The sequence below is a fragment of the Pagrus major genome, chromosome 17 (genome assembly GCF_040436345.1).
Source record: "Pagrus major chromosome 17, Pma_NU_1.0".
Classification (NCBI taxonomy): Eukaryota; Metazoa; Chordata; class Actinopteri; order Spariformes; family Sparidae; genus Pagrus; species Pagrus major.
Window position 1 is genome coordinate 28,204,829 of NC_133231.1, and position 27,401 is coordinate 28,232,229.

Consider the following 27,401-nt stretch of genomic DNA (forward strand, 5'->3'; position numbering starts at 1 on the left):
AAAGTTGTATTTCACTGTCATTGTATCACATAACTTTATTATCTCTGAATAAAAATATCATTTCATGCCCTCAATGTTGCATAAATATTTCCCCCTTGTATCGAAAACAGTCCTGAATATGTATCTTATCAGGTTGCTACAAGGTGTAACTGTCGGCCTTAAGTTTCTGTTAGCTGCACATGTAACAGTATTTTAAGCTTTGTGTTTGTTACACGTACATGCACATGGGAAATCAAAGCTAACAGGCAGGTTTGTTCCTTTGACCTTTACTCCCATAGCCAGACAATGTCTAACACAGTTGCTCATCTGGTGTTTCATCCAAGCTTTGGAGGTGTTCCAACTACAACTGCAGGAAATGAACAGGACTTTTGTTACTCTAACTTGTTCCACTTTGCACGTTTAAAGGTGCAATTAAACAGTTTTTGGGGCTCCATTTCAAACGGAGTACCACAGAAAGGAAGAAATCAAAACAGGTTTTTTTGGCTTGACCTCCAATCCAATGTCCCGTGAACCAACACCGGGGCAGCAGAAAGTTGGTATGTTAGATTAAGAAATTCCTCTTTATTAAAAATATTTGCTTCAGTTTTTTTTCTGTGCTACCAAGTTCGAACACATGCGGCTGCAATCTGGCTGACGAATGTGTGATCCAGCAACACAAACAAGCATCGGGATGTTTGCCCTTGTAATTAGCAGCTATTTTTGCCCAGGATGCTGCATGATTCTCTTTTCTTTGTTTTAAACAACGGAAACATGACAAAACTCTACTTCCTAAACTCTGGCAAAGAATGGATTGCATTTAGTAACTCGCTATGACTAAATAAATGGTGAACACCAGCCAAACAGTCAGTGACAGGCCTCAAGTCTAACTGTGCTGGAAACATGTAATAACCTCTTAATGGGTCTGTCAAACATGGAACCGATTAGCGAGGGACGTAGTTAGCAAACAGGTCACGACTGCGACTTCGGCGGCGTGTCAGACCTGCTGGTTAGTTTTAAGCTTGAAGGCGCTCATTGACCAAGTGACTGCAGTCGTAACTGGGACACATGGGCCCGCCAAGAGCGAGGAATGAAGGGCGTGACGAGGCCCGCGGAGGAGCACATCTGCAGGTGGGAAGACGTGGGGGGAAGTGTGTGTGTGTGTGTGTGTGTGTGTGTGGAAGTGAGAGTAAGTGTGCATGCATGTGTGTGCATATCCACATGTGAATGCTTCCACTTTAGCATGCAGGTGTGTGATGTGAGTGTGTGTGAACGCGTGTGCACAGGCAGAGGCGAGAGCGCCACCAGGGACCTGCGATCACACGCAACGCTCCAACATCTGGCAGCAGACTTGCAGAGCTGCAGCTAACAAATGGGCTCGCAGCGCAGGCAGACCTCCTCCAAACCCTCTGAGAGACAGATTATCATTCTGGACGCCGGCCTAAAGCCTCCCCCTCCTTTATTCTCTCCTGTCTCGCAGATAGTTTTACCTCTGCAGCCCGGCGCTCTTGACAGCTCAGGACGAAATTATTCAGCAGGGCATGTTGATTCTCATGCTGCGCAAAAAAGAAAAAGAAGACGAGGGGAAAAAGCTCGTCGCCGTTTGGGTTGGGCTTTTTCATCACTGTCTCCAATTTTTTTTCCTTATTTCACTCCCTTTAGTTTAGTTTGGTGATATATATATTTTAAAGGACAAGTTCACCCAAAAATGTAAGTCCAGTCGTTATCTGCTCAACCCCATGCAGATGGAAAGTCAGGTGAAGTTTTGTCGTCCACAATACATTTCTGGAGCTTCAGCAAAACAGCATTCCTCCCAAACAACTGAAGTAAATGGAGACTTTTAATAATAATAAAAAAGCCAAAGTCTTCCAGCTTTAAGCTGCTAAGCTAAAAGTGTTAGCATGCACTCTGTCTAAAGTGGCTGCACGAGCTTGACCGAGTGTCGAGGGTGTAAATAGTTCAGTTTTATAGCTAAAGTCCATCTACAGAGGAGGTCGGGGATGGTGGACAGTGTAACAAGGTGAGACCACTGTCTGTGGCATGTGTCGAGCAACAGGTGAGTGACTGCAGCCCAAACCATAACTTTTACTTCTAAACCTAACTAAGTATCGGTCTTGCCTAACCCAAACCAAGTGTTGTTTTGACTAACCTTAACTAAGTAGTTTTCTTAGGAACATGTAACCAAACTGCTGAGTATAACGAAGGTCCCCTACATGTGACGCTGTGACGGACAAGTTGATATACTGAATGTTGTTTTTAGGAAATGCAGGGAATCAACCTATTTAGTTGTTTGGGTACGAGGATGTGTTGTTCACAACTCAAAGATCAACCAAAAAACCAAACATCAAATGTTTCCATACAGCTCATCCGGCATAATCCAGGTCCCTGACACCAAGCTTGTGTACCCGCTTCAGACAAGGTGTGTGCTAACGCTTTTAGCATATGAGTTAGTGAAGACTTAAAATAAACGTCATCATTCGTGAATTACTTTTGGATCTCGGAGCTTCCAGAGACTTGGATCACACCGGCCAACCTGCATGGAGCCATATTAGGAGAATGCTGCAACGCTGTTTCGCAAGAAATGTTTTGTGGACTATGAAACTTCATCTGACTTTCCATCAGCATGAGAGCGAGCAGATTTAATTTTCTGGTGAACTGTTCCTTTAAGTCTCTTCTCACTGAAACTCTCCTTTCCTGTGTTTTTATCTCTTTACAAATAAACAAAAATCAGACTAAAGAAAGCCTTTTTCTGTTCTCCAGCCTTCTTTACATCCTGTGTGGACTGTTTGTTGTGGCATCTAATAATATTATTGTATTTTCATCTGAATTCGTCATTTCAAGGAACGTTAACATTTGTGGACCAGATGTCTGCAACAGCCTTCTTTTTTTTTTCTTTATAAGGTCACGGATGACTGATGTTGGCTGAAAACATGCAGGCTTACAATACACTTTTATCACCGCTGTCTGAAGAAAATATTGTGTTTGCTCTCACATCACCGAATAGCTGAGAACGACCTGGAAAGAACCCACAAAGAGCCCATAATTCCAAACAACTCCAAAATTAGAAGATTGTGTTTTGTTTTTTGTAATTAATTCGGCCTGTTGGGATCAGAGAACAACAGTTGTGCAGAATAATTAATGACACATCACAAACTGTAAACAGCGCCGAGTCACAAGCTGCTCACACACACACACACACACACACCCATGTGTATCGCCATCGAGCCCTGCAGCTATAACAAATTTGTTTAATCACAGTTGGTAGTGGATTATAAGGACTCCTGCTGTGAGGGTAATTGTTCTCCTCCCCTGATGTGCCCCATAAAAGACCTCATAACAAACATGTGCCGTTAAAACCTGCACCAGACATTCAGCCGTAGTAAAGAACCGACTGAGACGCTGTAAAATGACAGTAAGAAGGAGAAGAAACCCCAAACTTTTATTTAAAAAGGTGCATTACGTAGAAGTCTGACAATAAGATCTGAGACCAGTCGGAGTCTGAAACTGACCCCAGATGACAGGAGACAGACTTCAGCTGAGGCTGCACAACAGGCGATGCACTAAGTGAATGATTTGAAGCCTAACTTTTACCATTTTTTGGCTGATTTGTAAATGTTTCATTAGTGCGTGAAGTAACTATTTTGTGTGACCGACTGGTCTTGCTGTAAATATGTTGACTTATTCTTTTTAGGGTCGGGAGAAATGGCCTTAAATCAATATCGCAATCTTGATATCTTGGAATCTCCTCCGAAGCGCTTCATTAAAGGACGTATTTGTAAGAAAAGTAGATTTTTGAGTCTCACTCCCATCTCCCGACGCTTCAGGATGGCAGCAGACCGTCCTTCAATCCCAAAATGTCAGTTTTTGACTAGTTGGGAGACTCAAAAATCAACTTTTCTTACAAAGACGACCTTTAACACTACGACTGAGCAAAAAAAAATCAAATATCCCAATTAATTATGACCAAATACCTCAAAATACCTCAATATTATGTCAATATCTTACAGACGACTGGTACTTTTACAAAACATAAACACAATGAGATTGTTGATAAATAATCAGCAGTAATGTGGGTATAATTACTAAAGCCGAGTATTAGAACAAGTAGATCGGCCTGGTAAAGTCAGAAATGACATCACTTTACTGTCATGCAGCCAGGAAACCAGGAAACACTTACGTCATATCATCATAAAACAACATCCACAATCTAAGATGATTCACAGTCTTACATCATAACTAATCTGTACTGATACATTAACCTGCCCTGAATACATCCAGCCTCACCTTTGCTAACTTTGCAGATTAATTCAAAATAAGATGATGAAATATGGCTGTTCTAGATAATTATCTTGTAACTACAAACAATTTTGTTTGGTTTGATCACATAATGACAGTAAGACACTGTCCTTTGAGTTTTGGACGAGGAGCGAGGTTAGATAACGTGTAGATCTGCCACTGATTAGTCCGCTGACAGATAATTCATTGGTAGCCAATCGTTTCTGCTTCGTGCCTCTCCGGTGTGAGTTTCGCTGCTTTTCTCTTCATGTAATTGTAAACTCAGTGTATTTGGGTTTTGGGCGGCTCGTCAGACAAAACAAGTAATTAGACACGTCCACTCAGGTTCTGGGAAACTTCTTACATTCATAGACAAAACTAGTAATTAAATTCTAATGTATTCATCTATAATGTAGATTCGCAGCAGCACTGTTGGAGTTTTTCGACATGTCGATAAAAAACCTTCAAAAACTGCTATTTTCATGATCAGATAGTTAATCTACAGATTCATTTCTCCATTGATTGATTAGTTCTGACTGCAAAATATCAGAAAATACAGCAAAGATTTGTAGTTAAATTGCTTTTAATCCAAACATGTCCAGCTGGACAGCATATATAACAAACAAAAGCCACAAATTTTAACATCTAAGCTGCTTGAACTAGAGTTGGATCAGTTTCCAGGTTGGCTGGACATTACACAAAGTTATCTAACCTCGCTCCTCGTCCAAAACTCAAAGGACAGTGTCTCAGTGTCATTATGTGATCAAGCCAAACAAAAATGTTTATAGATACAAGATTATCATCCAGAACAGCCATATTTTATAATCTTATTTTGAATTAGTACGTCTGCTTGTCCCGACTCTCATTGTGTCTTAAAATCAAACTGGTTAGAAAATGTTCACATCCATTCGACCGCCGCTTGAACGAGTGAATTTTCTCCATCTTTCGTTTGAAAAATAGCAAGAAATAAAGGTACATTATGTAGAAATCTGCAATTTTTTGTGCGATCTGGCGCCCCCCACAGGTTCTGAGTGCAACCGTCAGCATGTTTCTGTAGCTGCTACTTCAAGGTGAAAAAGTTACATAACGTCGCTTTAAAACTGTTAAATATATTACATTATAATAACTGCAGCAGCTGAAACTTGTCGTTTTCATGTAAACTGTTTGTTGTGTGATTTTTCTGAGCTCTTCCTCGAGCAGATGACATCATCACCTGTGTTTGTACGAGTGTGTGAGTGAAGGTGAGGCTGTACGCACCTGCTGCACATACTGAGGAACATCCTCCACCTTCTGAAAAGATGACTCGTTCGGTGTGAGCATGGAGAACATGGATCGGAACCCTCTGGACACCGAGCCCAGCTCCATAGCTTCAGCCATTGACTTGACTCGCAGCTTGCTGCAGGTGAGCTGCTGTTACCTGTGCAGGTGTGCGGGCTCACAGCGGGCTCGTCCCGTTCAAAACTAAATCCTCTACTCGCTGTTTGACCTGCTTGTTTTTCCCCTCAGGGACTTTAAGTGGGTCAGTTATGAAACACAGGAGCGAGTCAGAGCTGAGGAGGAAAGTTCTGTCCCGCAGGAAACCGAGCCGGTGACAGTCCACAGCGGCAGGAGCGGGTCACTGAGCGCTCACCTGCGGACACTCCTCACTTTATAACAGGACACTTTATCTTTGATCGCAGTGGTTCTCCAGCTCTCGCAATCCGTGGCACTGGATCTCGCGAGAGTTTGTTTACAGCCTGTTGTTCAGGCTGCTGAGCCTCCTGACAGCCGCAGGCAGGTCATCCGTGTGTTCATATGATTCACACTCACACAATCAACACAATCAGCCCTCTGTGTGAAGTTCACGAGTCACTGAGGGGTAAGAGGAGCTCAGCAGGGCCGCAGATAGGATTTAAAGTTGCAGGTTCCCCAGGCCCCGTGAACGCACCACGGGATTTCTCACTTTATTCACCAAACATGTCTGTGTTTTTATTAATTAGCCTGAAATGTTCAATATTTTTGTTTTATTTACTCCTTTATCTCCCAACTTAAAGACTGAAGAGCCTCTCTACACTGTTAGAAATCACATTTTGGTTTGAGAATATATTTTTAGTTGCTTAAAAGAGGCAAATCAGACACCAGACATGTCTGTATTTTTATTAATTAGCCTCAAATGTTCAATATTTATGTTTTATTTACTTTTAAACCCTTTATTTCCCAACCTAAAGACTAAAAAAGCCTCTCTACACTGTTAGAAATAACATTTTGGTGGGGTAATGTATTTTAAGTTACTTAAAAGAGTCAAATCAGACAGCACACATGTCTATTTTAATATTAATTAGCCTAAAATGTTCAATATTTTTGTTTTATTTACTCCTTTATCTCCCAGCTTAAAGACTGAAAAGCCTCTCTACATTGTAGGAAATAAGATTTTGGTTGGAGAATGTGGTTTTAGCTGCTTAAAAGAGTCAAATCAGACACCAGACATGTCTGTTTTTTATTAATTTGTCTAAAATGTCCCATGTTTATGTTTTATTTACTTCCTCCCCTGTATTTCCCAACCTAAAGACTGGATGTAATGTGTTTGTAGTTGCTTAAAAGTGGTAAAATTCAAAGACAAAAGCTAGTTTGACATTTTTTCTTAAATGTGCTTATCTGCTCTCTGGCACAATAAGCAGACAGACGTGACCTCTGTGTCCTCTGAGTCGCAACTTTTTCTGCCATACATCACATTACACAAAGTTATCTAACCTCGCTCCTCGTCCAAAACTCAAAGGACAGTGTCTCAGTGTCATTATGTGATCAAGCCAAACAAAAATGTTTATAGATACAAGATTATCATCCAGAACAGCCATATTTTATAATCTTATTTTGGTTGGAGAATGTGGTTTTAGTTGCTTAAAAGAGTCAAATCAGACACCAGACATGTCTGTATTTTTATTAATTTGTCTAAAATGTCCCATGTTTATGTTTTATTTACTTCCTCCCCTGTATTTCCCAACCTAAAGACTGGATGTAATGTGTTTGTAGTTGCTTAAAAGTGGTAAAATTCAAAGACAAAAGCTAGTTTGACATTTTTTCTTAAATGTGCTTATCTGCTCTCTGGCACAATAAGCAGACAGACGTGACCTCTGTGTCCTCTGAGTCGCAACTTTTTCTGCCATACATCACATTACACAAAGTTATCTAACCTCGCTCCTCGTCCAAAACTCAAAGGACAGTGTCTCAGTGTCATTATGTGATCAAGCCAAACAAAAATGTTTATAGATACAAGATTATCATCCAGAACAGCCATATTTTATAATCTTATTTTGGTTGGAGAATGTGGTTTTAGTTGCTTAAAAGAGTCAAATCAGACACCAGACATGTCTGTATTTTTATTAATTTGTCTAAAATGTTCCATGTTTATGTTTTATTTACTTCCTCCCCTGTATTTCCCAACCTAAAGACTGGATGTAGTGTGTTTGTAGTTGCTTAAAAGTGGTAAAATTCAAAGACAAAAGCTAGTTTGACATTTTTTCTTAAATGTGCTTATCTGCTCTCTGGCACAATAAGCAGACAGACGTGACCTCTGTGTCCTCTGAGTCGCAACTTTTTCTGCCATACATCTCAGAAAATATCAGTTTCAAGGTATTATACAATTATTACACTACTTTTATCAGTTACAATGAACGTTAACGTAATGAAAACAAAACAGGTTTCTTTGGTTGAACAAACGTTTTTATAGAATTTCCCAAAATATTTTGTCCTGACAGACATGAAACTTGATATAAACTTCAAAATATTATTTTATCTGATAACAATAATATGGTAGAAAATACTGTAAATAAGCAAATACACACGGTATGATAATCAGTAGCTGTCATACCGCAGTATACCTTGAAAATGCTGCAACTCTAGTCCTTAATTACGGCTAGAGGTTTGGAGGTTTGGCAGATCAGACGAAGATGATAATGAGACAACAAAGGGGGAAAAGGAAAGTTTTGTACAGCCTGAGAAATCTTTGAGACAATCTTTACGGATCCTATGGAGGAGAAATTCAAGAAATAGATGCAATAAATGACTAAAGATTTTGACCGACAACAGTTTTGTGTCCTTATATTGTGTAAAATATTGGTCTGATTCTGAGAATATTAGCTTCAGCTGTCAAATAAATCTAGTGGAGTAAGTAGTGAAAGTGTTGCGTTGTTTTAACTTCAGCATGGGTCACTCATATTAATAATTAACATCTCACCAGCTGAGTGCAGATAAAGAGTCGGGGGTCCTGGGACCTTTTGTTCTTTGGGACATCGTGATGTAAAAGTTGTTCGTAACAGTGTGGTTGTTAATTAGTGGCTATTAGTGGAGATAGCTGGTGGACAACTGAACAGGTCAGGACATTCAGATTAAAACTGTCGTTAAAGAAGATGGAGCCAGTCGCTGTAGATTATCTGAAGCAGATACAGAGCAGATACGAGGCCTGAGGGTGGGATTCAAGGACAGATTACAGGCGGGTTATGTCATGGTTATGAAAGAAATGTCAGCTGTACGAGGGGCTCTGTAGATTTATGATGGCATCACAAAACATTAGTACTGTTCTTCCTCATGAATGCTCACTTTTGTCACATTTCAAGAGGCATGTTAAAGGAAAAGCTCACCGCCATGCTGATGGAAAGTCAGGTGACGTTTCCACTTCATATTTCTGGAGCCTCACAGCAAAACAGTGTTGTAGCATTCTCCTCAACAACTGAAGTAGACGGGGATGGTTTTAAAAACATTAAAAAAACAACCAAAAAAGAACATAAAATGGCTCCAGAAGCCCTCAGATCCCAAATTGATTTGAAAATCTGTTATTTAAAACCCTTTTAAGCCAAAGTCTTCACTCTAGCTGCTAAACTAAAAGTGTTAGCGCGCATGACTGTACGTCGAGGGTGTAAATAACGTCTGTTCAAATCAATTTGGGATCTCAGGGCTTCTGGACACTTGGAGCCATTGTATGTTTTTTTCCCCCGTCTTCTTCGGTTGTTTAGGAGAATACTGCAACACTGCTTTGCTGTGAAGCTCCAGAAATGTTTTGTGGTCTTAAAAACTTCACCCAACTTTCCTTTGGCATTGGGTTGAGAAGATAATGAATGAATTTTCCTCTAAAGCAGGACAGCTGTCTCTATCATAACATGTGAAATTAAAGCCACATATTGAAGATTTGAGGCTAAATGTGTTTTTGTTTTTGTTAAACAGACAATAATCAGGAGTTTGGTTTGGTTTGGTTGCTGCTGGTGAAGTTGGAAGACCATGTTTGGAGATGAGTTTGCTATGTGTCATACTTTGTGTATGAATACGTTTTTGTCTGTGGGAACTGGGCCGGTATTGTGCACATGTTAGATTATTAAGGCCGAGCGGAGATCGTCCTCCATATATGTGAATACTCTGCGCTGAACTGCAGTTGCATCCTGTGGGTTTCTTTGGGGTGAAAGCAGGGAAAAAAATTAAACCCCTTCACATGCTGTGTGAGGTTCCTCCTCAACAAATTAGAATGCACAATCACAATGTGGTGAAAGATGAGATCAAGTCCTGAAATTATTTTCAACTGGATTTTGTAACAGAATCCGATCCTTTGCGGGTTCTCTCTCTCCGAGCCTTGGCAGGAGTCCCGACCCTGCCCCGAGGCAAAGGTGAATTTAGCATGCACCCCCATCACCAGCTTTCTTCACTCTCTGCAATGTTTAATTCATCACGGTTTCATTTCATGACACACACACATCAGCCTGGATTCAAGTGGATGGATGGCTGCACGGATGGAAAAAGAGTTATGAATCATATGGGATTCCTTTTTTTTTTTTTTTTTTACCACTGGTTAAATTTTATTCAATCTGCAATTCTCCCTGAAAGGATTTAATAAAATACTTATTTCAGGATCCAGATTTGCTTTACAAAATGTCATCTCCAGGCAGAAAAGACCAAAAAACTGTCAGTGTTTATTACTGCGTGAGCTGAATAGTGTGGGTATAAAATTATTGTTAAGGTTAAGACATTACTGAGAAGTATTTACAGATCACTTATATTAGCAAGGCAAATTAGATTTCCCTGGCACCGTGATTGGATCAATAACTCAATTACATTGTAATTTACATTTTATACAGTTAAAACTGAGTGAAGTGCAGACTGATGTTCAACAGTGCAAATCAAAACCTTCGTCTGCTTCTTTTTAAAGGCACACAATATGGAATGTTTACAACAGTTTGACTAAATATGATTTTCCAAAATGTTTGTGTCGCCAAAACATCACATTTTAATTATCTTATTCCCATTTATTGGGCGCATATCAAGGAAATTTTTAACCAATGGCACGTTGAAAATATGTCAACATCCTCCTTTATGTGCTCACTTCTTGAAATTTCCATTTTTTGCCTGCGTGATGACTGCATTACATAACACACGTCATTCCTCTGTACATTTGTACACTTATTTAGCATCGTTGTATGACGATGGCGAATCAGCAAACAGCAGTCCTTCTAAGGACGGTCCTGAGGCAGGGCCTGTACTCTAAGGGAGGGGCGGGGCCGGGGTGTGAGTGCATCATAAGTGAGCGTGCTCGGAGCTCTGGTCGCTGTCCTGACTGTCCTCGTTGGCTAAGGAGTCCGTCGAGTGGTGGAGCGCTGCGATGCCGGAGAACTCTGACGGCAGCAACGTCCCCTTTTTCACATTCACCAGTTCCTTCTCTCGAGCTGCCGCCCCCTGCTGGCCGCCCTTCACTCTTTTCCACTTCATCCTCCTGTTCTGGAACCACACCTTCACCTTTCGGGGGGTGAAGCAGACAGAAAATGTCAAATTAATGAGAGAGCAAACAGTCACATAAATAATTTTAAAAAAACAATTAGGAAGCCTTCCCTGCTTGACACCAGCTTTTTTGGCTGCTGTTTCTCTCCAGCAGTAATTATGTGTGGATGTTGTGTTCCATCTGCCACTTGGCGTCTACCGGTTTTTCCCTGACTCAACAGCCACGGCCATATTTACGTCTCTCAGATTGATGATTAAGCTGTTGCTTAAAACGGTTTACACGTCAACTAGCAGCAGAGGCCCTCTGAGTGTCGACACATGCACCCGAAGAGAGGGGGGAGGAGAGGGAGGGGAGGCTCGCTCCTGTCACGCAGGGTGGGGTGGGTTTATTTTTGGGGAGTGTCATTCCGAGGGGACCGAGCGGTCACATGGTCAGGAAGTTAGTTGACAGCACAAACGTTTGTCTTAAACGTCAGGGGCGTACGCCGTGCTGAGTATCACATCGGATTCTTTACAAGCCTCAGGGCCTTTTCTGAGAGGAGGAGAGGAGGAGTGAGAGTCCAGCAAAGGATCGCTTATATGAGCTCGACTCTGATGTCAAACCAGACATGTGATCCTCAAGGCTTACGTGCACAGACTCACCAGCACTGTACCTGTGCTGCTAATTCACAGTTAGGTCACAACACATCGCATCAAACTCCAGATTCCTGACATCAACATCCAGAAGTGAGAAAAAGAGTGCACAAATCATTTCCTTCAGACGGCCAAGAATGAAACTTAAAGTTGGACCACAAGCCAAACGAACTAATCTCAGTGATATATCGTAGGCAGCTGGACTTGTTTCAGTTTCTTGAAGACCTCGGACCTAATAGGAAGTTCCCTTAATTCACCGACTTCCTGCACAAAGTGTCAAGATTATTAGGAATTAGAGGTCCCACACATTTAAAGAGCTTTTCTACCTCACCAAAAATAAAAACAGCATGAACAGTAATTTATCTGGTGACCTCCACTCTGTACAGCCCTGGGTTAGAAGAACAGCTGAGCCATCTTTCCATCATCTTTTGCTTTAAGAGCATAAAACATAACAAGAATCACACAATTGATAATCAATTAAGTACTTAAAGGGTAACTCCATCAATTTCCTACATTAAAGTGTGTTTACAGGTCTCAGGGAGCACAATGCAACTTAGCCACTGAGTGACATCACTGGAGGCGATTAATCAGATTACATGCAGCTTCATCTGGAAGGCTTTATACTACTGTTTCCACATGTGCACAGTGATGGAATGTAACTAAGTACATTTACTCAAGTAATGTACTTAAGTACAATTTTGAGGTATTTGTACTTTACTTTATACTTCCACTGTGTATTTTGTAAGCAAATATTATACTTTTACTCCACTACATTTATTGATAACTTTAGTAACAAGTTACTTTGCAGATTACATGCTGTATCAGTGCCAAAGTAGCACATTTTTAAATGAATCAATTTTATTGGCAAAATACCAAAACAAATTTTACAAAACCCACTGATCAATAAAATAAAATATATATAAAAAAAGCTGAGTATCAGATCTGATAATTGGTCAAGCAGCTGTACATACATGACATAATCTACTTTTACTTTTACTCTTTGCTGCTTAAGTACATTTATATCCAGAAAATTACATTTGATCCTTTAGTACATTTAATATCTAAGATACTAAGACTTTTACTCAAGTACTATTTTAATACAATATCTTTACTGTATGTCTTTTGGGTACTTTTTAAAACACTACATATGCAGTTGTACTCTCTTTTAAAAGAACAAGTACTGAATTGATGTGATCAGGTTTGTAGACATCAAGGTTAGAACTGGGCTGAATCTGGTTTTAAGGTGGCGTACGGTTACAGCATTTAACCGACTACATCTCAGTGTGTTGTTACTCCCGACTTCACGGTGAAATATTGTCTTTTAAATTCTGTTAAAATAGTCGTTACATGCAATTTAGAGGTCTGCAAAAACTTTTGAACCAAATGCAGCCTATTTTTGATCCCAAATATTTGATTCAGTGTTTTTTTTCTTCCTTTCCCATGCTGGTGTTAACTCCAAACATGTAAGAAGTTGGGCCCTGTGGCTCCACTTCTGCCATCTTTGAATATACTCCAGGTTTCACGGCCTACAAAGACATAAAACATCCATCAAACTTCTCCAAACAGCTCATGCAGCATAAATCAAGCTCCTTGGCCAGCTGTTTGTATTGCCAATATTTACCTCACTATCTCCTGCTGTATATTTTCCCTGACAAAACTGAGGTCACACGCAACTCATGCTGCATGAGCTGAAGAAATTTCATGCACATTTTATGCGGCTTCGAGCCACGAAAAGATTAATTGCATCAGTCTGGGAGAAGGATTCAGTGGAATTACAATGGCAAACTGTGTGCTCGGTGGCCCTGTGGAGTTGAATGGAGTTTCTCCTGACGTGGTGGTATTTAGGAGTATTTCTGCACAGTTTTTTTACACCTTCGTAATATGAAGAAAAAGCAGAAGGGCTACTTATACGATTTATGACGCATTTATCACTTTGCATGTCACAGTTTCCAGTCGCTTCCAGATTGAGGAGTAAGAGTCTTAATGCGACCGTGCAGGTTTTTACTACTCGCATTACTCTGACAGGCCTACATGCGCATGCAGACATTTTTATTCACTGAGAGATTTCCTTAGATGGACACTTTTATCTGCAGCCTGACACAGAAATGTGGGTGCAGACTGTACATTTTTAGCATGGTTGGCTCAAGTGGGAATTGAGCAGCTAAGCCTGACGTTCTTAACATTACTCACATTCTCTCGTGATATTGGATTTTTAATTACAAAGAGATTCATATATCGAGATATTTATATATTTCTTTTACTGCGTTAAAGCCTCAAAATATCATGATAATATTTTAAAACCACATCACCCAGCCCTGAATGGATCAAACTGTGGAGCAATTAACAACCATATAGGTCGACTGTGAGAGCAGGTTATTACGACTCATACTCGTTTGTTGTAAGAAGGCGATCTTTTTGTTTTTGTAGTTATATAACAGCAGCAAAGGAGGAAGTCAGGTGAAGTAGTTTTAAGGGCAAAAATGTCCCCGTAGGGAGACGGTCAGGGTACGTAACTGAAGTTACATAAGTCACGTAGTTACTTTAAAATGAACCACAATGATTTCCTAAACTTAACCAAACAGTTTTCTTGCCTAAACACAGCCAACTGCGACTGTAGAGTATGACAAAGGTCCTTTTGGCACCTGTTACCAGTAAGCTGAAATGTTCAAGTGGTTTTGGGAACAGTGACAGACGTATGTCGATGTATATCAGGCTGTGACAAGCTGCAGTCAGATGTTTATTGTTTATGTGATGTATTTACTAAATCAGAATCACTTTATTAGTCCTGCAAACAGGGAAATTTGTGAAAAGTAGTTTGACCCTGACGTGATTTGAACACGCAACCTTCTGATCTGGAGTCAGACGCGCTACCGTTGCGCCACAGAGTCTAAGCTGAAAAAAACAGCTTCAGTTTCTGAGATAGTACTAACCTTTCTCACGGCAGACATTTTAATATGCGATTGCAGGAGAAGCAGGTGTATCTAGTAACATGGCTCTGATCCATTTAGGTTCCACAGTGAGCTGCACCATTGAAGCAGCGTGCACGATAAAAAGCAGGGCCCTGGTACTAAATGGGATGGAGCCTTTAGCTGATGTTATTACTTCCATGTGCTTACAACCAAAATGTCCACAATCAGAAACATCTACCAGAGTTATTATCTGTAAGTTTTGGAAGCACTTGGCTATCATGATACATTTTAGTTCAGCATGACATAAGATACATAAATCCTTAAAAACACTTAATATATATCGCTCACGCATGATTATCTTTGGAAAACTTAAAGGAACAGTTCATTCGATCATTATCTCCTCATCCGCACACAGATAGAAAGTCAGGTGAAGACAACATTTCTGAAGCTTCACAACAAAACAGTGTTGAAGCATTTTCCTAAACAGCTGAACTGCAGTGGCTGGGGACTTTAGACTACCTGAATCTAAATTTGAATTTTTGGGAAAACTGTTCCTTTAAGTTGTGATTTACATCCGAGGCATCACCTGAAACTTTATCCTCGCTTCTCACTCGTCTGTTCTTTACATTCAATCTGCACTGTATCACACCGCAAAATATCACTGGCAAGGTGTCAACTAAGTGTGACTTATAGCTTCCAAACGGGTGTCAGAGAACAACAGGCTGTACGACGTTTCCTTCCCCCGACCATTTGTCTCCTGTTATTTATTTCATGTGTCTGCGTTTTACAACGAGCGGCCCACGCTCTGAGACCAATTTATGCTTGCAGGGGTAGTGTAGGAGAGGAAGTGACTTGCTAGACAGCACTTCCTTCAACCCGTATCCCTGCCTTGACTGTGGCCCGCTTGAAAGAATAGACAGGAACATCTGGAATATGATAGTCCCGTCACACAGCCACATCTGGAGCACAATAGCCCCTCGCACCGAAGTTACGAAAACACAGTAGCGAGCCGAGGAGCCTCGTCGTCGTCCCAAGGCCGAGTCTGTTTTCACAACATGGCATTAATGTGCTAATGGGGGGGTTCAGTAATGTCTGAGCCCAAGGGGAAACAATCTGCGGCGGGTGGGGAACGTACTTGTCTTTCAGTGAGGTCGAGGTTGACGGCGATCTCGTAGCGCCTTAGTCTGGTTAGGTAGTTGTGGTGGGCGAACTCGGCCTCCAGCTCTCGGATCTGCTCCTTGGTGAACGCCGTCCTCTCCTTCCTGGGTTTGCTGCTCACGTCTGACTTGTAATTCCCGTCCTGGGACTCTGAAACCAAACACCACACAGGTTTCTATTCCACTCAGAGCAGATTTATATGCAACAAAAATAAAAATAAAGCGAATGTTATGTGGCAGGTGCAAGTCGGCAGGGGGGGAGAAAAGAGGCGAGGTAAGAGAAACAATGGGAGCTGTCAATCACACTTTATTGTTCAGTCATTGTTTATGAAGACTTTAAGTGGCTGGAAGGACTCATGGGCGGCTACACATGTGCGTCTGACTGTGGCAGCTGTGCTGTTACAATAGGCTGGCGCTTATACTGCCAACATGGGTTTAATTTGTCTTAAAGGAATCTACTGCTACAACTAGACCCCGACCCAGACTGGATTCTTGAGACCTCACCTGAAAGTAGCGAGTAAAAATAATTCCAACATTGATATATCGGATGATATACACATAATCATCCCTCGACTGTGGTTATCAAACACGGAGGCGGGATGTTTTTCCAGTTTAACAGCAGACTTAGTAAAATGAGATTAGTGTGCTGGAACAGTAAACTCCACAGGGGACTTAATAATTATAAATGACACTCAAGCATCTTTTTCTACATTTTAATCTGAAAAAAGAGAAAGTTTTCATATCAACACGCCAAAATTGTTACATCTGTGATTATTATTTTTTATATATGGATATGGTTTTGCAGGATACATAACATTATTTTCGAGTTTCTTTTTTACTTTAGTTTTACATTTAGTACAACTATCTGTGACATTTTGTCCCCATCGTCTGATTAACACTTTCTTTGCAGATTTCAGAACACCAGTAACTGAAACTTATTTCCTGCAATCTTTGGATGAATAAGATGAACATTTCTAAATATTGGGAGGTTGCAGGCAAAGGTCTTCAAAACATAATTTCACATAACTTTAAATGTTACTTGAAAATGTGATAGATAGTAGAAGATAGAGGATGTGTTGTATATTAGACTTCAATTAAAATACAGCTGAACAAAACAAAAAAATACACGTGAGAGCACCAGCAAGGCAAGTTCTGGCAAAAAATGTGGGATAAACACGTGAAAGAATTTAAAAATAAAAATCCCCAGCATGTCGTCTCCACTTTAGCTCATCACTCTGGAAAAATCCTTTTTTGTTTTGTTATTTCCACCAGCTTTCTGAAGAAAAACACGTACGGTTAATTCACCCTCCAAAACTTTCCTATTGTGCGCAGCCTTTGTGGTTTCTCTGTTGGACACGCTTCAGTTGCACGTTGCACTTGAAGGCAGCAGTGATTGCATGCTAATTCATCTGCGGTCCTGTTCTGTCGTGTGTGTTAATCCAGCAGGCCTGCGTCAAGCCAAACTGTAAATAGTCCTGCAGCCCGGAGCCAGGCTCGCAAATGTTGCGAAGCCTGAAGCAACGACTATCTCTTCACCCAAGACTTGCACCCAGAGGGGCTCCTGTTGGTTCTGCTTTTTGTGTAAGAAAAAGGATCTTCCTTCTAATTACGTTTTTTCAGATCATAATAGCCCCCTTGAGAGTCTAAAGAGAAGATGAAACTGAAACTGCTCTACAAAAGTTATATTTGTATGTCACTCACACAGTTTCAGAGCCAAGGACAAACAGATATATAAACTGCAAGAATTCCCACATGAATTTTACCAAATGAAACAGATCATTGCTTGACCCGCAGCCTGGGTCCAGCTCCCCCCTTGACCTTGCCGTTCCCTTCCCCTGTAATTTCAAGCCGAGGGCTCCAAACAGTGTGTGGCTGATTGAAGCAGGGCCTTCAGTCGTATTTATCCGCTCTCTCTGGTAAACACAGACATTGTGTAAGGAGAAATAAAAGAATAACACAGCCAGCTGGTTTAGACCAGCAGGCCTGGAGTTAAAACGAGCGGCGGGCTTTTATGACACAGCCACTACACCACAGCAATTAGGTCCCCGCTGTAACTTTCATCTCTCCACAAAAAAGGAGGAATAATATGAGGAAAATACACGCACCCAGACGGGACGGGCACGTCGTTTAGGGTTCCCAAATGAACTGAGCTCGGTGCAGGAGGGACCCTCGCAAAAATATTGCCTTGTACTCTGCAGCAAAAATATTGATTTTCCTGGTTTATTTTCTCATGACAGACAAACTGCGTGTTTGTTGAACTCAGATGCACCAACACATCCGCAGTGTTTTTTTCTACAGCGTCTCCGAGGGAAAGCCTGCCAGCGAGAAGCCTTCGGGCACCTCACTCTTCGTTTTTTTACAACACCGCCGCAACAAAATAAGACTTCAAGCACCTTTTATTGTTCCACACAGAAAATCTAGTAACTTTTTTAAAACAACGACCACTCCCATGACAGCACGAGTCTATGCAAATATAACCCAGACACTCAGCAAAGTGCACCGAGTGACACTCTATAGGACTAAAAAACTCTGCAGCTCGGCCGCAAAAAATGAAGAAACCAGACACCCGAAAATACCAAGGAGCTGGCTCATCTCATTAGCCCACCCTGCGGCCTTCCTTGAGGAAACAATCACAAGCGAGTGTTAAGACACCGAAAGTTGAGATGCTTCAAACTAGCATGGAAATGAGCTCTCAGGTTTTGTTGTTATTTCTGTATCTAAATTCAGGTTTCTGTGTCCAGATGGTGAAACCTAATCGGGGCTCTATCTCATGCAACTGGCAGCGGTGTAATATTTAGACAGCTGATTGAGTCAGCAGCCTAGTTAGGCCCAATAATCAGCGTGATTGGTGTAAGCGTGGAGAGAATGCACAGCACATGTAATGAGTATGCAGTAACTATTGTTACAGGGGAAGTGGGATTTGGAAGCAGAAGCTCGGTTTCCAAATGATTTCACGAAGGAGGAAAGGAAATCGGAGGTGGTGCATTGGATTGTGGAATAAAACTTACAGTTGCAACATTTTGCATGTGGACACAGGACATAATATAACTATTAACCAAAGAAATGACACCTTATAGCCTCTCAAGAAGCTCTGTTTGTTATATAATTTTGTTGGAGTCCTGTGAAATCAGTGAATGCTGGGAATTTTCCTGCTCTTACTAGCATTTGGTTTTATAACCTACAAACACGTTTCCAGGGCAGACACACAGTGAGGACTCCTGTTATATTCTGCACACTTGAGTTGTGTAAACTATGCAGCAGGAGGGACTTTGACGTCCTCTGAGGTGACCACCAGCATCCTGAGCGAAAAACGATCGCACACGGGGATATCAGTCAGTGCTCCGGCGCAGGTGATACGCTGTGCATACAAAGAGGCCTTTAAAAGGGTGCAGGATCGGTGCCGATGACCCGCAATCCTCAAATGGACTGAGAGAGCGGCGAGCACACTTTCCCTGGAAAACTTAAGAGCTCTCACTAATATCATGTTCCGTGCGAGAACTCCCGCGACCCGAGCTGAGCTGGCAGTTTGTCATGCAGTGATTGATTATTGTGGGGACTGCAGGTTGGAAATGTCCTGCAGGTTATCAGAGAGGTCTTACTTATTTGGCAGCAGTCTTTTAAAGAGGGATTTCATCATCAATATGCAAAGAAATTCAGTTTGTTTTTTTTCAAATAAATCTGTTTGTTTTTTGGGGGGGGGATTTGAGTATATTATAATTAATGTACAGGTTATTTAAAGACTGTGTCCCTATTTCAAGACAATTTGAAGCCAAATTTTACAGATTATCTTGTAAAACTTGACAAACTTGCAAAGGATTTTTAAGACTTTAAGGTTGGAACACCTGAAACAGCCTTAAGGTGCAGAGTCACAAATTTTACAAAGTCACAAATGTCCTAAAAACAAAAAAAAGACCCCTTAAAGCTCACAGCGCAGGTGCACTGTGCAGAACATCTGGTAGATTATATAAATATAAACCAATTTACTAGATTTTTGTCACAAGTTAAAATGGCAAAACAACTTGTGGTGTTAAAATCATTTAAAATCCATATAAAAGTAAGTTAAAAATAAATCAACGCTGCATCCAATTATTACATCAATACTTGAGTCCTTTCATTTTATTTTAACTGCAAGATTTAGACAAGAAAATAAGCTGAAAAGCCTGAAGGTCTGTCGGGGTGTTTAGTGTGGCGCGAGGCGCCGCTGTAGTCTTTTACAATCCGTGACATTAATTCTTTACTGTGTGCCTCATTTTCTGCCCTCTGAAGAGTGTCGCAACAAACCAGATGTGATTTTTAAAACAAAACATGGCAGCAGTCAGATGTGCCCACACAGCCCCGATGTGGCCTTTGCTCCACACTTCAGCCTCCCGGCGCGTCAGCCGACACCTACGAACGGCTTTTCAGACAGTTTTTTGTTTTTCTATCAGAGCTGAGGAAAATCTCAACAGTTATGTGTTGAAAGATTTATAATGACAAGTACAGATGTTTGTGTTATTCTTGAGCTCTGCTTGGAATTTCCTAAAATGCTGATATTTAGGCTGTGCGATGATGTTTAACTAACAATAAGACTGAACAAAGAGAAGTTGGAAATACCACCAGAGAATTTTAAGTCTTTAGTTATGCAATGTCTCACAAACACCTTATTTATTCAAAATATTTGAAGAAAAAATAGGTGAGGAATCAAATCTCTGCTGTTAGAGTTGTTCCAGATTTTCTTCCTTGGCTTAAAGAACTGAAATAATAAACTCTGATCTCAGCTCCTCTTACCTGAACTGTCACTTTTCCTCTTGCCGTTCCTCTTCTCGGCCTCAGCAGGTGACAGAGTCTGTCTGCCAAAATCAGCAGGCACACAGGAGGCCCCTGTAGGGGTGCTGCCGCTGCCCAGACTGGGGGTGCTGGCGCACATACTTGGCCCACCAGGGTGGCCCAGGTCTGGGGGTGTGGGCCCGTTGTCATGGGATGAGTGGGAGTGCGGGTGGCAAAGGTTGTGGCGTGTGTTACTGCCAGGTGACGGCATCTGTGGGATATGCCAAGATGTGTGGTGCTGAGGCGGGTGGTGATGCTGCTGGGAGGGCAGGTGGCCGCGGTGGGGGTGGTGGTGGTGGTGCTGCCCGGCAAAGAGGCCGTCATCCACCGGGTAGCTGGAGATGATGCAGGGCGACGGCGAGGAGGTGGAGGAAGAGGAGGACGAGGAGGCCAGGTCAGGGTAGGAGACGTGGTCCGAGCGTCCGTGCAGAGTCAGGGGAGACTGGGTGAATGCGGGATGCAGGGCCTGCGCCGGGGCGTGGGGGCTCCGCAGGCAGCCAAAGAGTGTGTGATCCATGGTGTGCAAACACACACGGCCCTCCAGGAAAGGCGAGAAGGGCGAGTAAAAAAGGATAAAGTTACTAAATCAAGCAAAAGCAAAAAGATCACAAGCACATATCCAAGATGCTTCTCTTTTTCCCCTCGACTATCCCAGAACTTTTTCCTTCTGTCAAAAAAAACTCAGATACTCTCGAATAGTCAGAGCAGAAAGTAAAGTGTGTTTTGAAATGGGTGTCCTGTGATAATCCGGAGCATGCGGCCAGTTGCCAGGCTGTACAGGATAAACAGTTAGCCCAGGATAAGCTGCAGCAGAGCCTCTCAGATGTCAGGAGGAAGAGGGGACTGGAGCTCGAGGCTGGGAGCAGAAGGAGGTTCCTAGGAACTGCAGAACGAGGGGAGCCGGCGGAGGGGATGTTATAAATAGGGTGTAACGTGAGAGGGAGGCTGGGTCACAGACTGCATACGCGCTACTGACCACATACATATGATCACCCTCCAAAAAGCACAGCACAATAAATCTGTACTATTAAAATGGCTGAGCCTCAGGAAAGAGGGCAATTTATTTTGGACTTGGATGTGACCTCCGGTGGCCATCTTTTACTTTCCTGCAAGAAAACAGCCATAATGGTTCATGGGTGGGGCTGGGGAGAGAGGGGCTGGGGGGGGGGCTGAGAGAGTGTGGCAGGATAGGGGGGAGAGGTGTCAGGGGTTAACTGTGCGTGTCACCCTGTCTTTGTCAGCTGTGACCCTTTAAAATACTGTTAGTGTTGTGGAAGAAGCTTGTTGCTTCCATCAGAGCTCTGAGGGTTTCCTTTGCCCTTCATTTTGTCTGCTTGTGTATCGTAGAAATCCTGTTAGTTAGTCACTGCACCTTTGACTCTGCACTACTTTTAAAAGGCATATTAGAAGTTTTATTCCAGAGTAATAATATTCATTGCAATGCAAGAGGACCTGTTCTGCAATAAGGGTTCAATTGTGTCATGCAAGTACGCTGCCTGCTACTCTAAAAAAAAACTCCCAGGGTTCATTTTAATTTAGCGTAAGCAGTCATTTTATAGGAGTGTTTATCCTATTTTGAAATGAAACACCTCACATCATCAAATTAACAGAAGCAGATACAAGTTTTACCTTCGATATGAGGTCATGGAGTTCAAACCTGAGCTAATCTAAAAGGATTATAAACTGAGTATTATTTAATCAAACTGAACCTGTAACATTTTTTATCATTATTTATAAGCAGTTCAAGCAAGCAGAAAGTTAAATCCCTGGCTCATAAACATCGACAGTATCCAGAAATGAATTCCCGGAAATGTTTCATGAGTTTGTATAAGATGAAATATTTCATCCACCTCCAACCTCAAAATACATCAAACACTCGTATCTCACAGCGTCAGCGCTCTCATCAGCGCGTCGCTAAATCATTAAGGCCGCAAAAGTGTCATTTTTCAAGACTTGAAGGAAGAATAAAAGCCAGCAAACCGACGGGAGTGAAAGAAAGATGATTATTATTATCATGAGTTGTAACAAGACTGAAACAGATTTAAGGAATGTGCTCGCTCTTAAACTAATATAACTACAAAATATGAGCGACGAGACAAGAAAAGACAAGATAAGATAAGATAAAATAAGATAAAATAAGATAAGATAAGATAAAATAAGATAAGATAAGATAAGATAAGGCGTTAAGGCAGCTGAAGTTCAAAATAAGTACTGATTAATAAAGAAATGTAAAGAGAATAATTAAATATGTATAAAATAATAATAAAACTTTATAATAAAATGATTTTTGTTTTATCTCACTACCAATAAATTTAATTAATTTAAAAATATGCTGCTTCGGATCTGATGCAGCATGAAACCTACGAAGTAACTGGCAACTTAAGTTACCAAATACATGTGGTGGAGTAAAAAGTACAATATTTGCCTCTGAATCATGGTGGAGCTGGAGTATAAAGTATCAGAAAAATGGAAATACTCAAGTAGAGTACAAGTACCTCAAAACTATACTTAGGTAAAGTACTTTAGTTCAGGGGATTGGTTGCATTCAATCACTGGTGCTCGTGTTGTACTTGTACTTGTGGTGCAATTTGGTCTCAGGCAAAATGACAAAGTGGTGTTTAATGTTGATTTAATGGAAAAATTATGAGGAAATTATAACAATCTGGTTTTAGTTGAAGCAATTAAAATATCTCAGTTGGATAATTTAAACAGATAATTAACATTTATAAACAGGTCTGTCATATAGCTGATTGAAAAATAAAGATAAATAATCATCTCACACACGTTTCTTTACTTCTAAAATTCAAAGCAGCGATGTGACCGTCTTTAATTCAGTGTATTGTAATTTAAAGTGTAAACAGTTCACAAGTCCAATAATATATAAAACAAATCAGAAATATAAAAGTTGTTTCAGTTGTTTCGAGAGTCTTCGGGGCTCACACAGGTTTTACACATCAGTCACAATAACTCCTCACTCTGGGGATCCGGCTGGACGACCCGGGCTGTGCCACAGGCGCTGCGGGCCGCCTGAGAAAGGAAATTAATTCCTCTTTGGGAGAAAATTACTTTAACAGATAGCACGGCGGAGGCTGGCTGTAACTTTGCCGCTGTCGCCCCCACCACCCCACCCCAGTCCCTCCACAGCCTCCGAAGGCAGCAGAGGCAGCGCAGCGGAGGAAAAGGCACCTTAGGTGAGTGAGTGTCAAACTCTTCTACTGTTTACATTACAAATTAAGGCTATTAGCAGGTTAGCCCAGGCGATATATTTGCTCAAGGGCCTCGAGCAGGTATTAGTTCACACGTGTTTCCAATCCTGTCGCCGGTCTCACAGCAGTGATGGCCTGTGGCGTGGGTGTTTTCAGTCAGTCCTAGTGTTCGCCCCTCGTGGGCTGTTTGAGGCAAAATCTCCCACTGTGTGTGAATGAGTGTGTGTGCGTGTGTGTGTGTGTGTGTGTGACACTGGGTTACACTCACACATCAGGTCAATACTGGATTTTGTTTTTTGTTTTTGTCCACTTCAGATAAGATTAAGGTTCCACATAACATCATTTTCTTTACACATTTTTTTCATTTGATCCGAGATTTTTCAATTCTGCATTTGTTTTCCCTACAACTGAATGAAAAGAGGGTTTCCTTAGGAGCTGCTAAACCCAAAATAAATGTCGACAGTTTAGGTTCAGTGAAGCGTTTTAGTGTCCAATGATGGTGTAAATGCTGTTTCAGATGCTTTTCCAGTCTGGATTGAATACAGTCCAGGGGTTTTCCACACGATTATAAGGCCTGGGCGCAGCACTCGAGCCGTTTTGGGCGACACCTAAGCCAAAATCGATGTGAAGAGCATCAAAACCAAGTAAATGACAGATCTAATGCTTGTAGTTTGTCTCTTTAGTAAGCTTAATGATAAATTAAGCTTTTTGGGTGATGATAATTTATTATCTGCTCTCGCTTTTCCAACTTTTTATGCACAGATATGGTTATAATAATGGTCTAAAATGATGCAAAATTGAATATTCTTTTTATTTAAAAAAGGCATCTTATTCTTATAGGACTAGCTGCAAACGTGCACTTAGATTGTCCACAAACCTCGAGAAAACATTGCAAATGTAGTTATAAACTTTTATTTGGACCTGACATGGCCTAATTTCAAGATATTTGCACAAACTCAGAATCAGTGATTGTAAAACCATCTGTATCTGCCTCGAAAAGCTCATGTTTTTGTGATTTTGTATGTGATGACATGTGAAATGAAGACGGGGACATAAAGAGGTGAAGAGGTTAAAACGGTGAGTAGGATCTGATGATCGAGGCACCATCGCAGGGCGGTGAGGTCACAGCAGCAGCTTTTCTCCACAGTAGACAGAAACCGAAGGTAGACCTGCTGCTCAACCTGTGGCTGTCAGTCAGGCAGGCAGGAGGGATTACAGCGAACACAGCTCAGTGCCACCGTCACCAAACAAACATGCAACTACCACTTTAGACCTTTAAAGTTTACACGGTCATTTGCAGCATCATTTGGGTTTGGCTTTCATTGGAAAAATAAACCTCTCTCCTTGATAAAGTTTCATTTTGCAGCAGTGATAAACTCTGGCTTTATGGAAAGTTAATCAAAAGATAATATCACAGAAAATTAGTGCGGCCTTGTTATTAATGTGTCACAGGAGTCCTTAAAAGCTCCTAAAACATTAAAATAAAGTAACACTCTGCTTTAAATCTCCCAAATTGTGCATTTATAAGCAGAATAAAATGGTTTATTATGCACAAGATTGCATGTGAGCAGATATGCACGTGTTTATAAATCCATGAGTGGAGGCTGAGGTATAAACAGATAATTAAAGACATTCAACTAAAACTCAGCTGTATTTATTTAAAGTAATTCTTCATGTGTGGGAAGTCATAATGTGGACAAATACTGTGGTACATTACATTAAGCAGTTATAAAGGTTTGTAAACATCAGTTTAACTTAATAAACTGTCTATGAAGCACTGAATTGTTTAATAACAGTGAAATAACTATTAACTAAAGTGTAATTAACTATAAATTTACCATTTTTTTAATGATGGTTATTATAAAGTGTTACCCAAACACATAAATAGTCCTTATTGCTGCATTTAACTATGTTAAAGAGTGAGTATTAACCATTTATTAAATGTATATATACAGTTTATAAATGCTAAATGGGGGGTCGAAGTAATGATGGAATGTAACTAAGTACATTTACTCAAGTACGATTTTGTGGTACTTAATTTACTTTATCAGCAACCAGGGAAAAAAACATTGATAACAATTATCACAAATATGCTGAATATCTAATAATCAATCAGGCCGATAACCGGTCGATCAACAGTATACAGTATATAACTACACACAGTATACACATGTTTAATTTACTTTAACTTGCACTTTTGGTACTTACTGCCATACAGTTATTTTTGATACTTAAGTACATTTACTATCAGATACTTTAAGACTTTAAGTCTTTAAGAAGTTCCTTTGAGTTCCTTTTGGTTACTTTTTACAACAACTGTCTAATACCACATGAAAAGTAGTGCAGCCTTGACATTAATGTCCTCTAAAGCTACTACAGCGTGAAAAAAACAAAACAAAAATAACACTCTACTCCCCCCTAAATTGCATTTACAAGCAGAATTAAAACATTTAATAAATGTTTGATGACACACGAGAACGTATGTGAGCAGTTAATGTATTTATCAACAACTAAAACTCAGTGAAACACAGTTATCATGTCATTAATTACTTCATTACAGAAGTTATAATTGTCAACTGCACATTAATACACACATAAACGTCCTTTTAGCTGCTTACAACTGCTTAACCCTTAATTTAATGTTTATATACTTTTCTTTATGAATGCTAAACAGGAGATTAATCTGAAGTGTTACCCAAAAAGTATTAAAAATAAAAAATATTTGATGAATAAATAGAAGCATTAATTGCATCAGATTGTCAGACAGACTGTATTAAACTGTATAATAACATTTCATCCTTTAAGCTGATTTCTTTGCCAATATCACTGCACTCTTACTTTAACAGCCCCCGATGTGTTATATGCTTTATTGCAGAAAGCTTTGATGTAGCTCTCGGCCGTTAGACTATAATATGAGCGTTTAAAAAGACCCAGTGTGTGTGTAATGATTATAAGACATTTTCCTCTTTTTTTTTTATTCTCCGGCTAATATGGAAACATTTCAGAGCGTATAACACTCAGTGAGCCTCTCTTGATATATAAAGCCTGTAGCCAAGCACAGTAAGATCAGAATTGATGTGTTTTCTAACAGCAGTAAAGCCAATTTATCCTCAATAAGTCTGTTGGTAATCGCAAATGTCATCCTGGTAAATAAACCTGCAGGATTTTTGGCATTTTAAAGCAAAGATTTCTAAACCTGGATGGAAATCTATGACTCTCTTCAGATATAATATTTCCATGTTTAAAAAAAAAAAAATATCTGCTCTCATAAAAACGATAGCTGGCATTAAAAGTTGGAATGAAGTTAAACAGGATATCATTTAAAAGATCATTGCCTACAAGTACGGGAAGTGTTTGAGGACAAAATCATTTCTGTAATCTGCTTTCTCCGAAAAGAAATCAAAATTTCACCAACAAATTTTGAGTGTTTCAGAAGAAAAGCAGCCAAAGTGATTTCCACCAACCGACTCATTAACTGAAACACCTTCAAAAACAATTGTGATTCTTCATGAACTCGAGTTTCTGGCCGTGCACACGAGCTTCAGAGATGAATTACATGTTTCCTTGTTTTGATCCTGTGACTAATAACAGAGCAGCGACAGCGACAGCGTTGCAGTGTTGAGATGAACATCTGCCGGCGGCGAGGGAACTGTCGTCGCTGCTCGTTTCCTTTTCAGACTTCAGCCGCAGATTTACAGCAGTTG

General features: G+C 40.7%; 2 protein-coding genes and 1 non-coding gene across 3 annotated transcripts in view; all 3 read right to left on the bottom strand.

The window, feature by feature from the left end:
• The window catches only part of agmo (alkylglycerol monooxygenase), a 55,713-nt gene extending 49,837 nt beyond the window's left edge, over window positions 1–5,876 (bottom strand). Inside the window, exon 1 of the mRNA XM_073484816.1 lies at window positions 5,509–5,876. Within this exon, the coding sequence (XP_073340917.1) occupies window positions 5,509–5,628 (120 nt within the window). The 5' untranslated portion in view covers window positions 5,629–5,876. The remainder of the gene's footprint in view (window positions 1–5,508) is intronic.
• Window positions 5,877–10,059: 4,183 nt separating this feature from the next.
• On the bottom strand, window positions 10,060–21,383 carry meox2a (mesenchyme homeobox 2a). The gene is made up of 3 exons (XM_073485509.1): window positions 20,453–21,383; window positions 15,664–15,836; window positions 10,060–11,004 (listed from the first exon to the last, which is right to left on the bottom strand). The coding sequence occupies exons 1-3, from the start codon at window positions 21,006–21,008 to the stop codon at window positions 10,786–10,788; spliced, it is 948 nt and encodes a 315-aa protein (XP_073341610.1). The 5' UTR covers window positions 21,009–21,383; the 3' UTR covers window positions 10,060–10,785.
• trnaw-cca (transfer RNA tryptophan (anticodon CCA)) lies at window positions 14,436–14,507 on the bottom strand. Its single transcript has one exon. It is a non-coding gene; the product is annotated as a tRNA-Trp (tRNA).
• Window positions 21,384–27,401: the final 6,018 nt, after the last annotated feature.

Bases quoted from the DNA above. Each gene is read 5' to 3' on its own strand.
- meox2a (XM_073485509.1), bottom strand. From the start codon at position 21,008: ATGGATCACACACTCTTTGGCTGCCTGCGGAGCCCCCACGCCCCGGCG. The intron at 15,837-20,452 runs GTAAGAGGAGCT...GTTTGGTTTCAG, and splicing joins GAGGAAAAGTGACAGTTCAG to AGTCCCAGGACGGGAATTAC. The intron at 11,005-15,663 runs GTACGTTCCCCA...ACCCCCCGAAAG, and splicing joins TCGACCTCACTGAAAGACAA to GTGAAGGTGTGGTTCCAGAA.